A 17,367-nucleotide genomic window follows, 5' to 3' on the forward strand; every position below is an offset into this window, starting at 1 on the left:
GCACACAAAAGTATCTACAGAACGCCAAAAAAAATGAAAGATAATGAAACAATTTGATGTATTAAGGAGAAATAAAAGAATTGAAGTAAACTACATTAAGATAGTAAGCAGGAGATTTATGTGCATTACACATCAGGTGTAAGATCAACCATTAGATAAACTAAATACCACGAAATGCCACAAACATCTGATCCAAAATCTCTCCCCTCCTTATACTTGCCGTCTTCCTAACGTTACAAATCAAAATGATCATTTTTATATTTGGAAAATGCAATAGTTATTTTCTATGCAAAAGTTGATGCGACACTTTTAGTGGACTGCACGCAGACTCAAGTCTCTGTGAACATCTGGCCCCAGATACGACTCTCATCCATCTCTCAATATAACTCATTCTACATCTGAGGTATCACTTGTTCAAATCTCTTACCCTAAGTTCAAGCATTACTCATTTTCTCCTGCACCAACACTTGAATCACTAACAATTCAATCAGTGCTTTCACATCAAGTGGAGATGCGCTGTAGTTTACACTCATGTTACAGTATATGTGGAATGTGCCTTTTGCTCTGGAAGCATATCAAAGAGCTCTCTCTCTCTCTCTCTCTCTCTCTCTCTCTCTTCCTGTGCATTCCCTGCATGTCTGTGACACATGATACGCCTCTATAGAGCTCAGTCAAACTCCAGTGCATGATAATGGACCCTACGGGCAGATGGACAGAGACAGACCGAGAAATACAGACACACATACAGATGATGATGTGAAAATGAGTAATCCCTCCCGCATGTGCTGCATTTTTCGAGACACTGATGCTGTTATCAATCATTGCATGCTGATGTTTATAAAACAAATACAGTAAATAATACACACGCATTAACTGTGCTTGGCAAATGTGAACATCCTAAAGAGCCGAAGGAAAATGAACAACAGAAGTGATGTCAAACTGTGAAAAATGTATGTCTTTATGCAAATATATTATTAAGGATTTGTTGAAAATAATGTTCAGTGTGTGTTGTGTTGTCTTTTTTACACATTAGCTACCCATCTGAAGCTGACCACCACTGAAGACCGCACACAGACACGGGCGCTCGTGCACACACACTTACCGTGACTCCTGGGTTTTTGACTGTAATGCAGGGGGTTGTAGCCCTCAGTGCTCCGCTCACTCCATGATAATATTTAAAACAGATTTTGGTCTCAGCTGAGGAAAGACAAACAGAAAAACAAACATGATCTTTGGTTTCTGGAAACACACATTTCTTATACATCGATCATTATCATAGGTTGACAGAAACAGTCTTTTGTCATTTGTCGCGTACACATACTGTACGCAACGTTCTTTACCTTAAAGAAAAAACATAATTAATATTAATAATAAATCAATATAAATATAAATTTCCCCAAAGACAAAAATTACAATAAACAAGTAAAAATTAAATACATGAAAGGATTGAACATACAAAATGCATATTATATATTGCTGTCTGAATCTGCGTTCTAACAGCGGGGTGAAAAATATACTTTTTTACTGAATTTACTATTTATCGGTGTTTAGGTAAAATTATCATTTTTGTTTCATTCTGTGAACTACTGATTGAACCATTTCTCCCAAATTTTAAATAAAAATGTTGTTTCTATTTCCATTTATTTGGAGAAAACGAAAATCAGGTGAAAATAACAGAAAAGTTACTCCGTATTTAGTGCAAATACAAAAACTTCATATTCACTTTTAAGCAATAAAATGTTTTTTTTATGCGATAACCTCGATTTTTCCTCGACAGTTTCCTTGTGTCTTGTCACGCTGTCAGTTTTTCACATTGCTGTTGGATGACTTTATGTCCCTCCAGAGGTTCGATTTTGTTTTTGGTCTATTAATGTTTTCGTCAGTTTGACTGTGAACAGTTCCTTGCCGTTCTTAACAGAGTAATAAGCCCAACTTCAAAACTCAAAGTATAAAATCTATACAGATCGCTAACCCTAAGATCAAAAATACCAGTCATGCTCGCTATAAACAACACTGATAAACAGTCTGAAACTGAAAAACAAAGTTCCACTTACGTTCCATGAAGTAAGGCCCAGGCTCTAACCTCCATACAATCTGCCCCTTCTGAGTACCATTAACACCGCGGTTCTTTGAATCCCAGACGTTGGAAGGACACGTCTCGTCTGTGAAGACACAAAGCACGATGTGTTAATATGTGTCATACCTGGATAAATGAAGAATTAAAGAAGAAAGAACAGGAGTCACGTGATTGTGAGACAACAGAGGATTGGTCGGCGCCAGGAACGCAGTTATGACCACGCCGCCACGGGCTCATTCTCTCAAGGGTTTAAGGTCTTTTCTTAAGGTCTAAAGAACAAATACTGTAGAATACAAAAGGTTTTTTTCCTGAGAGTTTGTCCGGACTCCAGTATAAGTGCTTCCTGTTTGTCAACTCGTCGTGACCCTGATCAAACAAACCACCTCGCAGCTCCCATCGGTCTTATAAATCTCAATAAAGAACGCAGAACTATGGCTCAATACATATTGTACATGCATTATATATACAGAGCACTCAACTACAGATGCACTTTAATAAAAGGACTTTATACAACCCACAGCTTTAATACGTCATAGGCTTTATGTGATTATGCAAGAATGTTAAAGGGATTGTTCACCTAAAAATTTGATTTATGTCATCGTTTATTCACCCTCATGTCATTTCAAACCCGTTTGACTTTCTTTTGCAGAACACAAAAGAGATATTTTGAAGAACCAAACATTTGCCACCACTTGCTTCCATTGTTTGAGCACAAAACCACTGAGACTTTTCTCAAAATATCTTCTTTTGCCTTCCACAGAAGTAAGGGTCATATGCAGATTGATTAAATTATGACAAAATGTTTATGGTTTCGTCAACCATCCCTTTAAATGTACACAAACACTATGCATTTTACTTCAAATACAAACAAGTCACCGAATCAATGAAATCACGATGATCTCAAAAGTCCCAAAATATTGAAAATATGCAATAATACCATTTATCAATTTTTTTCTACCATTTCTTTTTCCTTATTTATATAAAGATTTGTATGTATTCCCTGTTTGATCTTCTTTTGTTAAGATGCTTAACAATGCAAATCGTGAAATGTGCTTTAGAAATAAATCTGAGCTGCATTAAATTAATCATTAATAAATTCCATAAAAAAATCAGGTCCAAGATTCAAGCTTCATGTACGACCAATATTTGTTATGATAGTTCCAGACATATATATATATATATATATATATATATATATATATCATGACATTGTAAATTAAATCTGACAAGCACATTGCTTGGACTGATGATTGATACGTTTACAATATCTCAAGACATGAGTCAGGAACTCAGGCCATATACTGTAGCTTTAAATGACTAGTATTAACATATCCATATATTATAGTATATATTATCACAAAGAACGAGATTAAAAGGGTAAGTGCTCAGTTTATAATAATGAATTTCTGAAAGACGAGGATATTTAGTGGCACAGTAAACAGACGGCTCTAATGAATTGATTGGCACTAATTCAGAGCAGACAGATGGCATTGTGGGTCCATAAACGCATTAGCTCAATAATATCCGGTATAATCAATACAACCTCACACAAACCAGAGACCCAATACCCAGTCTTGATTATTTGGCCTTTAGCGCAGGACAAACATTATTTCAGTAAAATAATCAAGAATCTTCTTTTTAAACAACAAAATCAATTTGATTATACAAAACAAGGTTAATATGACTCTTATTCAAGAAGAACAGATACACTTGTATTGATATCAGCTTGCATGCTGTATATCTTAGGCAGTCAGTGTTGAATAAAATGCAAATTGAAAGAAAAAGAAATGCGTTTATAAATATATAATATCTGCAATATCTTTAATATATGTGTGAATGTGTGTACTGTGTATATATATATATATATATATATATATATATATATATATATATATATATATATATAAGCAAAATATGAGCTTAATCTTATTTATGTATGTCAAAATTTATCATGTGTATGATATTGTATTTATCTTAAACAATAACAGGAGAACCATCTGGAACTGTAATTAACTCTTGAGTTTGGAAAATAATTACGGAGCAATAAAATCAGTTGAAGTCAGACTGAGTGGATGACACACTACAGGGAAGATAAGAATTTCTGTACATAAATATAAAATCTCATTACGGATCAAAACTTGAAAAGTGAGTTTCTGTTGAAGAAAGACCTGCAAAGTGTAATTCTGAGACACTACTCATAGTGTCAGCATCTCTGTGAATAGACTAGACTTGTCCGCTGTGATCTATAGATACTAATGTGAAACTATATCACTGATCTGACACCGGGCCTTTGTTACAGAACGTCTATAAAAAGCCACAACTCAGCCGACTCTGTCACACGATTCAGATAAAAATCAATCACCTCTGGCACCAGTGCAGTGATGCCTTACGCCACACTGTTTACTGGAAATCCATGTTACCAGAGATGTTACATGACCGCATGTTCCGAGCACATGCTGAAAAATAAGCCAAATATAAATACAAATATTTTCATTACCATCATAATAATTATTATTGCTAGCCAATAGTATTTTTTTTTTTTTTTATGAAGCAATATCAGAATAATAATAATTTGGTGGTAATTGTTGTTGTTTTTTCTTTTCTTTTTTGTGTAATGAATCTTTTGGGGTGTATACACCTAAATCCAGGTCTTAATACTCAACTGGTTTCACCTTCATATTTTTTTTTGTTTGGGTTGAAATGACCACTGACATGAGGTTTGTGATCAATGAAATCAAGACGGTTCTAGATTTATATATTTATAATCATAATTCATGTCAATGTTTGAATAAAAAAACTGAAAGAGACTTTAATGGTTAAATACCACATCTGCCATACTACAGCTTCTATACTACACCAGAGGTGGACAGTAGTGAAGTATATATATTTGCAAGTACAATTTCAAGTGTCGTAGTGTTTATACTTTGAATAAAAGTAATCTATACTGTGTTAGACCTGCCATACTGCATACTTTGATGACATACTACACTCCCTGCGTTCCAATTCGCCTACGTATATTATGCTCTAAAGTAGGTACTGTTTTTGTGTTGGAATTGTGGGTACTTTTGAGTGCATGGCAAAGAGATTGCACGCACTGGGACACGAACAGGAAGCAGAAGTGGCCGTTGTTGCCTAGACAACATTGTGTCCAATAACCGTCACACACTTGAAAATACAGTTCTTCTTTCCTTTAAGGTATTTATTCATAAATTATTTCGTATGTGATGTTTACTGTATAATTACGTTTACATTTATGCATTCTGCAGACGCTTTTATCCAAAGAGACTTATATTGCAATGTCCTATACATTTATACTTAAGTATTTGCAATCCCCATGGATTGCGTTGTTGAATCTCAGCTACAGGAAAGCCTTTATTACAAGTGTTCATTTAGCGACGCATCAGTTATATCATTTATTAATGCACTAGAGCCTTAATTAACTCCGCCTACTCGCGGAATTCTGGGTAATAACAGCCGTTAGTGTGCATCGTTCTGCACTTCGAATTTCTACAGGAAGCTGTAGACCATCCAGGAATCTTTTGAATACTCTTTTCAACATACTATGATTTGGAACATACTAATTCTACTTTCGAAGTCTATTTAGGACGGATAGTATGCGGATTGGAACACAGGGATACAGTAGTACAGATGTCATACTTAATACAGTACTACATCTGCTAAAGTGCATACTTTAGCTGCGAGCAACTACATACTGTTGCAGTTACATACAGGTCCCATACTACCATATTACACATAACTGCTGCCATAGTACAGAGTACTACACCTGCCAAACTACACACTACAGTCACCAGACTACATTCTATACTGGCTATATTACACAGAGTACTGCACCTGCCATACTACATACTATTACTGCTAGTAACTACATACTACTGAAATTACCATACTACAAACAGTACTACAGCTCCAATACTACATTTGCCACAGCATATACATTACCACAGTTGCCATATTAAATACAACAGCCGCAATAGTACACAGTACTACACCTGCCAAACTAGGCACTGCTGTACCCACATTACATACTACAGCAGCCAAACTACATGCTACAGCTACCATACAACATAGAATACTACAGCTACCATACTACAAACTACAAGTGCCTTATTACAATTTACAGTTGCCATTCTACATGAAATGCACTATACTTTGAATAAATAGCAACATAATTGGACTTCAATCAGGTCAAATAATTGAATCGATTTTTTTGTGGAATTACCAACATTAAATAAAACTATACTAAAAATGTAAATTCAATATGAACATGTTAAAAATGTTGTAAGCATAGTAATAAACAAAATTGGTGACTGTACAATAATGTCTCTAAATGTAACCAAGTTTTCTGTACTTCAACAGCATCTTGACCAATAAATGGTTAATTCTATCGCAGCCGCTCTTATAATCTGTATAATCTTGGGCCACTGGTGGATTCCAGCTCGTCCACGTTTGCTCACCGTCTCATGGGATAAGTTAAGCTCATACGCCCACTTCACCTCTACAAATCAAAACAACAGCGGTTATGAGCTTTCAAGGCCATCAACAATAGCGCTGAGTAATGAGATTCAACCATTGGTGCGAGCGAGGGTTCAAAAGAGAGAGAGAAATTCAAGATAAAACGCAGCTAATTACTCGGGCAATCAAGCCAATGAGTTACTGAGTCAGCTGTATGGCTGGTCTTTCGCTTATTCGCATTTAACAGCTCGTGCTTTATCTCTCTCATTATTAGCAAATTACAACTCATCCATCTTCAGATCCGTGGAGAGGCAAAACAGAGATTAACCTTGCCTTCCACTCACCTTTGCAGGTCACAAATGATTTCAGTGTCTAGTATATCAATGTAACCTAAGAAGCTTTCATGTCTGAACTTTAGAAGTGTTTACCTTTACACATTCGCCAGATGCCTTAATCCAAAGCGATTCATTTTTTATTTTATTTTATTAAAGCCTAAAGAACATCTTACCAATATGGTACAGCCCGATCCAGTCGGTGGCATCCACTTCCTCCTTGATATCCCAAGAGATGACCAGGTTTTGTGCCCGCCCGAGCGTAAACTGGTACGTAGAGGCTGTTAAAGACGAACGGCTATCCGACGTCACCAGGTCGGTGTCGCTGTTGGCCCGCTGCAGGCCCATCGGCTCCGGGGCTCCTCCTCTGGTGTTTCCCCGATTTCGAGAAGCACTCTGCGCCGAAAGGCTGCGGAGGTTTTCCGGGCTCAGCGTGTAGCGCATGTGCGGGCTTCGACGCCTCACCACCAGGAGATGTTCACGGGCAGTCGTGGTAGTGCCGGTAGCCATGGTGACCTGGGTAGAGGGGTGTGTGTGGGAGGTGTGGTGGGGGGAGGGAGGAGGGTGATGAGGAGGGGGTGGGTGGTGACGGGAACGGGGAGGGAGGACTGCCGTTGCCAGCGAGGGGCGAATGGTGGAGATCGGGCTGAGGTTGGATCAAGAAAAAGGTAAAAATAACTAAAAAAGGGGGGGCTTGAGATTTGGGTTTAGGCCGGGGGTGGGCCAACTACACAGCTCTAGTATACAGGTTTTCTTTCACTCGGTTCGCTGGAAGGGATGTTTGGCGTCAAAAAATTGTCTCCCTTTTCAAATACCCAACACGGTTGGGGTATCTTTAATGCATCCAATCAAGAATAAAAAACTGAGCTGGGTCTCCAAAACCCAACTCACAGAGTCAGATCTCTCAAAGGTCCATCATTTAATGTCCTAGAGGATTCATAGTGTGAAAATATGGTGAGATAAACATTAAAGAAATGTGAAAGCGCCTCCGTTTCATAACCCACATTGCTGTGCAAATGAAAATTGTGAATCACCTGCTACTGGCATCATTACTTCCTTTCGGTTAATGCAGGCTGGTTCACTCCTGTCCATTTGTAAGGGCTGACGAGAATAACAATTAGATTGGAGATTGAACCTGATCTCCGTTTTGCCTTGAGATCCAGGAATCGGGTTGAGACAGGGATGGGCTCCGCGCAGGGGTTGTTCATGAAAGAAGAATGTTACCTAGAAGAGAAGGGAGGAGAGGAAAAGAGGTAGAGAATTAGTTTCTAGCAATTAATCAGTTACCCACTACTTAATTGTGCTAAGTATGAACACGTATATCAAGTACATAGGAATATCAAAATATTATATACTATACACTTATCCAAAAAACTATCTTTTTTATCCAACTGTACCTTATCTTTATCTTGAACGTTATAAAATAAGTAAATAAACGTGCCTCCCTATAGAGATCTGTGCTCGAGTTGTCTGTGCAGGTTTAAAAAGGGTATAAAGCACCAAACGATACTGTCTGCCCAGCCAACCTCATCCCTTCCTGGCCATTGACCAAACTGTCTACACTACTGCCAAAACCAACCATGAGACGTCTCACAGTGCCCCATTCAATCCCATTCAGAAATAACAGTTAGCTATCAAAGTCTTCAATAATTCATATCACATTGTTCTTACATTTTTCCTTCAATCAGAAGACAGTGTTTCCCCTAGGTTTACAGCTTTGGGGGGGGGGTGGTTGGGGAAAATTGACGAGAAATCATTTCCTTTTCATTCTTTATGTGCTATCTATCTATCTATCTAGTCACATACATTGATTGTCTGGGAGGGCAATGCTTTGTAAAATTTAAAAAATGTTATATATAAATATAAATAAATGTATTTAAATCTTTTTAAAATTGACTTTGGCAAATAACCTTTGTTAAATGTATAGAAGTATTTGTTAATATTAATGGGCCAGAGCTTAAAAAAGTAAAGAACTAAAAAAAGATTTATAAATACTAACAAATATATTGCTCATTCATTGTTCGTTAATGTTAGTTAATACCTTTATATGATAAACTAATTTTAAATGGGCTTTTTTTGTGAGACGGTTTAATTTCTATGATGCATTTATTGGAGAATAATCCTGTCAGACGCGGACGCTGTTCTGAACGTCATCACGTGACATTCCCATACAACACGGAGCCATCTGCATAGCGTATTAAATATCTCTTGTCTTATTTAATCAGCAGATTTACAATGTCCTGACTTAAAACATTTTAAACACACATATGTGAATAGTAAGCGGCATGTAATTCATTAATATACATTTTAACCGCCATCCGGTGATGAATGGACTTTTGATGCTTGTCAGGGGCAGGATGCGCAACACTTAGACTTGGAGCAGGAGAGCTACTCCGGCTGCTACTCGCAGTGGAGTGAGTTTTGCCATCTTCAGTTCCCTGTGAGCGCTTAAAAAACGCAAATATGTTCATTTGGTTTCATCTGATTGAAGCGACATATTTCCCGCCGCGCGCTCTCTGTCCGCTAATGTTTGTTTGTGTGAGTGAGCGCGTGTGCGCACTCATTGGGATAATTGTAAACGCGCAAACACAGACAGAAAAGACATGCCATCGTGGAAATAAGATAAATAACATATTACTTAAGGGTTATTTAGTTTGTTTAATAAAATAACAAATTGTAATCTGGCGCTATAAAGAAAATCAAATCAAATTTACTTGACGTCCAAGGGTGGCGGGGCGAGCCGTTAGGAGGGCGGGGCGCCCCCCTTATATAATGGTAGGGGAAACACTGGAAGAGTCAGAACACCTAAGTAACCTCATAGCAACAGGATAACAACAACTCAAAACATTGTCAACTGCATTCCAGCGCACTAACAAGCACTTTACAGCACCTTAGCAACAACCAGGCTACAATCTAGCAAACAGTTGGAACACCTTAGTAACTCCATAGCAACAGGCTTACAATAATGACTGGATAGGGATGCGCTAACAACCATTCAGAAACCATCCAGAAACGAACCTGCACAGCCTCATATCAACATGCTAACAATAAACACATTGGCAACTGCATAGCAGTGCGCTAACAAGCACTCAGAACAGCTGAACAACAGCATAGCAATGACCCAAAACAGCATAACAAACATGCAGAACACGTAAGCAACCCCATAGCAACTACCTGCCTACAACCCATAACAAACTAACAACTATAGAACACTTCAGCAACTGCTACATGCTTACAATAAATCATTGACAACTGCATAGCAGTGCGCTAACAATCACTCAGAGCAGACATCCCAAGTCTCCCGGAAGTTCCGGGAGTCTCCCGCATATTGATAGCGGCTCCCTGATGCCCGCAAATGAGTTAAAATATCCCGGAATTTAGAGCGAGTGGTCAAGAGCGCGCATGCGAGACAGAGACTGTGCTTCAACACATGTAGCGCGCACGGCAGAAAGGGAGAGGGAGCGAGGGATCTTGCGTGTGTGTGCGTGTGCTAGCCTCATGAAGCGCATGTAATACAGAGAGCGTCCTGATTGGCCTGTTTCGGTAAGTCAACCAATCAATTGTCAGTGTGGGCGGGCTTTTATCTCTTATCCCGAGTCCAGCAGTATATATAGAAACAAGAGCGCCATGGCAGAGGGAGAGGGCCCCAAAAACGAAAATATAAGACACATTTTACCCAAGACTACACGAAAGTGTACCCCTGTCTTATAAAAGTGAACAATAATGAAAATCTTGCACGCTGTACAGTTTGCAATAGCAACTTCAGCATTGCCCATGGTGGGTTAAATGATAGAAGACATGTTGAGGTGAGTTCATCAACTTTCATTTGATTTCATGTGCATATTATTCAGGTCGGCTAACAACTAGCTACATGAAAACACCTTAGACATATTTAAAATGGCAATGGAATATAAATAAAAGCAGTTTGCATAATAGATAGAGAGAAAGAGAGAATTTTATTTGTCATTGTGCAGTAGTACCATACAACGAATTTAGCTTGTGCATCATCTAAAAATACTCGCTTTCATATACACACTCACACAATAAATAAAGTATAAAAATTATAAAACAATAACAGGGCATCCAATATTACACTGAAGTCCCATTGCATAAAGTCCCTATCAATAAAGTGCAACTGTGCTGACTGGGTGGCAGGGGTGTATGATTGTTCAGTTCTTTGATGGCCCTTGGGATAAAAGTTTTCTGGAAAGTTGCTAAAATCTGCGAAGCAAGCAGCAACAAAGTACAATGAAAGCTTGCAAGAAAAGTAAAAGGCATAGGATGTTGGAAATAGGCCTAGGCCAACATTTGCAGTGTGTGTAAATAGTTAATTTATTCAATCTTGTTGTTCATTTCAACTGTACTTCGTTATAAAAGTAAAGTCATGTTCTGTGGTGAAATATCATATCCTTTTTTGTTGGGGGGGGGTACTTCGGGATACCTCCCTGAAATGCTTTTTTTCAGGTTGAGATGTCTGCTCAGAGCATCTTATCGACCAAATAGCTACGCCCTAGCAACAAACCTAAACAAACTAGCAACCAGTTAGAAAAGAGGTTCTCAACTCTGGCCCACAAGAGTTTAGCTCAGATATTGGCCAATTAGAACAACCAATTAGAACACCTTAGCAACGACCCAGCAACAACCTAGAACTCCCTAGCATCATCAAAACATGAGCAAGCGAATTCTACAGCCGCTGCAACCTGAGCAGCTTCATAGCAGCTTCAACCACACTCTTTAAGATTCTGTATTGCTCTCGACAAGATCTCAACATCCTATTAGAGTAAACCAAGTGTCAATTATACTAGCCACGGATGTCAATAAAATCTTAAAGGGATAGTTCACCCAAAAATGAATAATCTGTCATCATTTACTCAAATTATTTTTAATTTCACAGGGTTGGAACAACCAACGTTTTTCAGGATGAACTGCGATTATGCAATTCCTAATCTCCCCTCTGGTTCATCTCTTGTCCCCATCCGTCTCTGTTTCTGCTCATATTTGTGTCTCTGGGTAATTGAAACCTTATGAAATCCAAACAGAGATTGATAACAATAGCTGTGCTCTTTCAAACACACTTACAACTAGTAAAAGTGGCCACTGCAAATCCAGCATCTTTTTCATAACATGTTAAAAGTTAAAGCTGTTGTGAATGTGAGTAAGTGCGAGCTATAAAAACATGGATGTGAGGAAGCAGAAGTTGAAGTGGTCCCACCGGGCGATCTGCTACTTATGTGACCAGCATGCTGTTACTCTCCCACACATTTCTGCGCTGCATTGTTTAAAATCTGACAGCGAGACGCTTTCCAGGGAATTGTCACAATCAATGGAACAGCGACGAACGTGACATTGAGGGGTGACAGGTGTAGTATGTTTACCCGTCCGTGAGGTGCATGTGTATTGGTTTGTTATTCTGCGCACAGCAAGCTTGTCAGACAAACCTATCCACAGTCTCTGTTTGAAATCTTTACATACTTATCTTTACGTGTCTTTAAGTCAAATGACTTGTTTAGGATGTTTTGCAAACCCAGACTTGATAGCTCAATCGTTTTTATAAGTTTCCCATTAAGAAGACCGTTGAAAACCTCATCAGATATACAGTATGAGTGCTGTCACCTTTTCTAAAAGGGAAAATTTAGCAGTTTACAGAACGCAACACCAGACAGAGAAATGTAGTTTATCCAAACATATCCGTATGGCCTGTTGAACTGTAACTGGGTAAAAAAATCTGGGATGAAAAGCAAACCTTCACGGGTCTAGAAACTATAACAGAGGCTGTTCTTTAAAAAAGCTGTTTTTTTCAAAATTCTCTATGTAAACACGTTTTGGCAACAGGTGTAAAAATCAAACTGGAACTTTCATCTCTAAATCTTCCCAACAGAGTGATCTGGCAAACAATTTGGGAGTAAATTATTCTGTCCTCATTATTATGCTAACATGGTGTCATTCTAGCACATTTGTACTGACGCACGTACTCAAAAAATGCATTCATATAAGAATGAAAGAAAACGTTGAAGGATCGTAAAGCTGTAAAAAATCTAAAATTTCGATGAAAATATTGAGTTAAAAAAAATCTACTTAAAATCTTTAGTTCAAAAGCTAACTCAAATTTTCAAGTTAGCCTATATCAAATTTACTTGAAAATAAACTAATAAATGAAACAACTTTAGTTAAAATGCTTATGTTAAGTAAAATTGGCTTTACAAGTTATTCGGTTTTAAATTATAACTTAAAAATTATAAAAATAGTTGCATTTCGTATAAGTTTATATTATGGTTTTTATTTAGTCTAACCAATTTCAACTTAGATGGTTTCATTGGACGCACGCGCCTGGTCCAATCTACAAGTTTTGGACATATCATTTGTTTAATAACTGTCTGAGCCCTTTTTGAGCCTACACATGAAAACACTTTTTATAATGAATTTTTATAATGTATTTTTACACAGTTTTAATTCAGTATATAAACGTACAATTTATCCAATAGAACTTATTCTGCCTTCAAGCGATGGATTTAGGTTTAGGACAATGTAGGTTTTTGGGGAATTGAACCCTAACCTGTTGATGTTAATACAACAATCTACTAACTGCGCTACAGGAACAATGACAATAAAAACAGAATGAGAAGCTTTACAAATTCTGATTCATCCTCTATAGTCCCCCATTGAGATTTCCTATGTTCCTGCATCCTTTTGGCTCTGATTGTCTGATAAAAAGTCACAATCTCTAACAGGTGGATCTAATGGAATCATAAGGGGTTGCACACTGCCAAGAGAGATGACAGTGAGTGTTAAATATCCCAATTATTCCTCACTTCTGATGTGTTCACTCCTTGTGATGGTCAGCGTGATATTTTCACACCAGTGCTGTGTATCACAGAGACTTCACACTGAGATGGCTGTGAACCAGTCAGAAAAGCGATGATTCAACGAAATCTAGGTCAATCATTCTCCCCGTGTCCCCGCACAACCCAACTACACAGCGAAGCAAAACTTTGAGGCTATTTAAAGAGTCAGTTCACCTAAAAATACAAATTCAGTCATCATTCAGTCACTCTCGTGTTGTCTCAAAACGGCGTGACTTACTTTCTTCTCTGGAACACAATCGCTGTTGAATCTTTCTTACACATTAAATTAAACAAATGGGGACCAGGGACTGTCAATCTACAGTAGTAAAAAGAATTAAAAAATACATTAAATGTGCAACAAAAAATCAAGTAAAGCAAACAATTAAAAGTTAAGAGTTATTTTTAAAGCGATAGTTTAAAACTAAATTCTGTCATCACATACTCAGCAACAGTTCTGGGGCACTTTTAACTACTATAGTAGGAAACGAAACTACTACATTTTCGGGAGAACTGTCCCTTTATGGCTGCGTTTTGTAACTTTTGGCTCTCTATCATTATCACGGCTTGAAATATAAAATTATAGTTTACAACTGTCAAACTACAGTACATACTATCAGACGTCCAGACATCTCAAATTAAAAGAATTTCAAGATTTCCTCACGTGTTGCAAAAGAATGAACCTGCAAAAAGTGCCACTAAGCAAACAAATCATTTTAGTGAACTGAATCAAAAGAATCGAGTCACTGAATCATTTGTGAATCAAATCCCCACCACTAACACACACAGCAGATGAGTGTGATCGCCTGGTGAGGATTAAGAGGAGAATGGTCTGATTTATCAGTCACAATATTAATCCCTGTTTTACCACACACGGTTTTATTTCATTTCTGGGGCGTGTTCGCCCCCCTCTCACATACACATGCACAGAATTTATTCTGCAGTTTTCTCATTTGATCTCAGCTTTCTGCACCTGTTCCATTTGATTTTTTTTCATTATGATAATGAGATTTCCACCTCTCGCAGAGTGCACAGCATATGCCTCTCTTTTCTATTATTATAATACAATAATCTTTTTCTTTTCAATCAACGAACAGTACATCCTTATTCTCAGCTTTCTGTTTTACAGCTCATCTTATTGAAGGTTATGGATATTAATGTTGCTTATAGGCAGATTATAAAATATAAACCACTGCGCAAATATGTTTAAAGTAATGGGGGATGTCTGCTCTACCCAGTCTTAAGCAGGTCAGTCTGTGGCACTGACGGATGTGGTTGTGATTCTGCCAGGAACTGTCAGTTCACCTTAGATCCATTAGCTAATGATCTTATATCCTGTCCCGTCCTTACAGCGCTTCCTCCTAAAGCCGTCAGCCGGTGGATGTCTGACTCAGCTCTCCCAGTCTGAAGCCTCCTGCGAGAGGTCTTACCTTTGAACCTCGGGCTAAACGTTGGCCCGACGTACGTGTATGACCAGACACTCTACAGTTTATCCCGCTAAATGAGGATATCCGAGGTTCAGCCCTTCATTTTGACGTTAAGGCATTGTATCCCTGCTAAAAGAAACAATAGATTTTATAATGGCTTCCATGACGAACAATCAGCTGTTTACCATTAACACCATTACACAATTCCTTTACGTAGGATTTAATGGTTCTGTTGGTAGAAGATAAAATCCCAACAGAGTGACCAGTTTCTATTAAAACCATACAACTCCCATTATAACCATCAAATCCTTTAAAAAAATTGATCACAAGCGTCATACACGACCACAATGTAAGGATTGTTATTCTTTCCTTTGATAAGATCAACTCCAGACCGGATGAGGAAATGACAACTTAAACAGATGTGATGAGTCACTCGAGAAGTATTTCAGACCTCCCTTGCAAAAGCTTTACAATCCACCGACATACAGTCAAGGTTACAACTATATATTTTTAGATTCCTGAGCAAAACAGCCAATCTTGCATGTGTTTCCTCTATATATCTCAGGAACGTCTCTCTCAGTTATCTCAGAATAGAGAAAAGACACTGACATTTCCAAGACCAAACTACCTGAGCTATAATATTCAGAAAGATATTGTAAAAAAGACAAAAATGAAAAAAAACAATTCTAGAATTTAATTAATAAAATCCTTGTGACAATTTTGAAGTAAATTTTGCTGCCATAATTTAAGTACAGCTAACTAGCAGGAGTAAAGTAAATTCTACTAATTAAATACATTTAGTTTTTGTTCAAATATCAAGTAAATGTTACTTAATGTATGTTTCACGCCAAATCGCTATATTTCCTTGTTTAAAATGTACTGCAGTTTCTTTCCAAAACGCTATAAGTCCCAAACCTGTTTTTAGCCTAAATCCTAAATCAGAATTTGCTTGTTAGTGGTATTTGTATGTGTTATTTCTAAATTATTTGTTGTATGTGGTGGAAAATATTGAAACATGAAATTGAAAATATTTATTTTATTTGACTATTTAGTTTGTTACTATTTATTTTATTTGGCTGTTATTTATTTCATGCGTTTGCATATATTTGATTTATATTAATTTATAGTATGAGTCCCTGATGTCATATGTTTCATGTTCTCTTGTTTGTTTGTTTTTAAAAAGAAATAAACCAACAAATTTGAATTTATAATAGACAATATTGTTGTTTCATTTAACAATCATTGTTTAACATGTTCAGACTGAGCCAACAGACCATTTTAATAGGATAAATTGAATATTAACAAAATGTATGGGTCTAGGTAAAAAAAAATCATGAAAACTATTAAAATGGATTTATAGCATTTTGGAAAAGAGCTCTTCAAGTCTTTCTTTTTACTGAAAAACCCTGAAAATTACAGTTAATTTGGAAAATGTATCTCCTAATGCAGTCAGATACAAAGCATGCTGGGAACTACAGTTCAACTGCCGAGGTAGTTTTATCTACAAAAAATATTTATGTAGTCTCAACACAAAATAAATAAGTAAACTTAATTTGACCAATTTAAATGGGTTTAACATGATAAAATTGAGTTGGATTTACTTAATATTGTAATTTATTCCTTAGATGTTTACGTTATTTTAACTACTTTTTTGTAAAAAACAGGAACATAAGTATATTTTAATAATTTCTGTATTAAAATCTATTAAGACACATAATCATTTTTTTCAGTGAAGGAGCATTTACATTTCGTTTTACAGACACTTTTATCCAAAGTGACACATTGCATTATACTAAACATCTGTATCTGAGTATGTGCAATCCCTGGGATCAAACCCATGACCTTGGCGTTGCTAGCACCGTGCTCTGAGTTTCAGAAATGCAAAAAAAAAAAGTAAGAAAGACAAGAACATATAAAAGAAGGAAAGAAAAAGAGTTATACAGGCAGCTAACTTTTTCATCAAGCTTTGTCAGCAACATCCTTGTACAATTTTCCATCTACATGTACCTTTGTCATGATAAGCGTAAATAAAGTTTAGCATTTAGGAACACACTCCCAGTCTAACACCTTCAGTGTTTATTTATACAGCGATGAGGATGACGCTATTTATAGATGAAGCAGCAGATCCTGAGCACTCGTGTGGCAAAGCACTGACCCATATCTGAGACGGCTTTATGGATACCAGCTGTTGGTCTACAGCAAACAATAGGCTCATGTAA

General features: G+C 37.2%; 1 protein-coding gene across 7 annotated transcripts in view; it reads right to left on the reverse strand.

Moving 5' to 3' along the window:
- The window catches only part of hecw2b (HECT, C2 and WW domain containing E3 ubiquitin protein ligase 2b), a 40,861-nt gene that overhangs the window by 18,546 nt on the left and 4,948 nt on the right, over window positions 1-17,367 (reverse strand). For 2 of the 7 annotated variants that reach the window (XM_056771829.1, XM_056771780.1), the window contains exons 2-4: window positions 7,059-8,106; window positions 2,055-2,162; window positions 1,103-1,197 (exon numbers count right to left, since the gene is read on the reverse strand). In XM_056771829.1, the coding sequence (XP_056627807.1) occupies window positions 1,103-1,197; window positions 2,055-2,162; window positions 7,059-7,392 (537 nt within the window). In that variant the 5' untranslated portion in view covers window positions 7,393-8,106. Of the gene's footprint in view, window positions 1-1,102; window positions 1,198-2,054; window positions 2,163-7,058; window positions 8,107-8,279; window positions 10,363-15,151; window positions 15,170-17,367 lie in introns of those variants that run through there. The other 5 variants (XM_056771814.1, XM_056771822.1, XM_056771797.1 and 2 more) reach the window with 5 other exon arrangements.

Source organism: Triplophysa dalaica, chromosome 2 (genome assembly GCF_015846415.1).
Source record: "Triplophysa dalaica isolate WHDGS20190420 chromosome 2, ASM1584641v1, whole genome shotgun sequence".
NCBI lineage: Eukaryota > Metazoa > Chordata > Actinopteri > Cypriniformes > Nemacheilidae > Triplophysa > Triplophysa dalaica.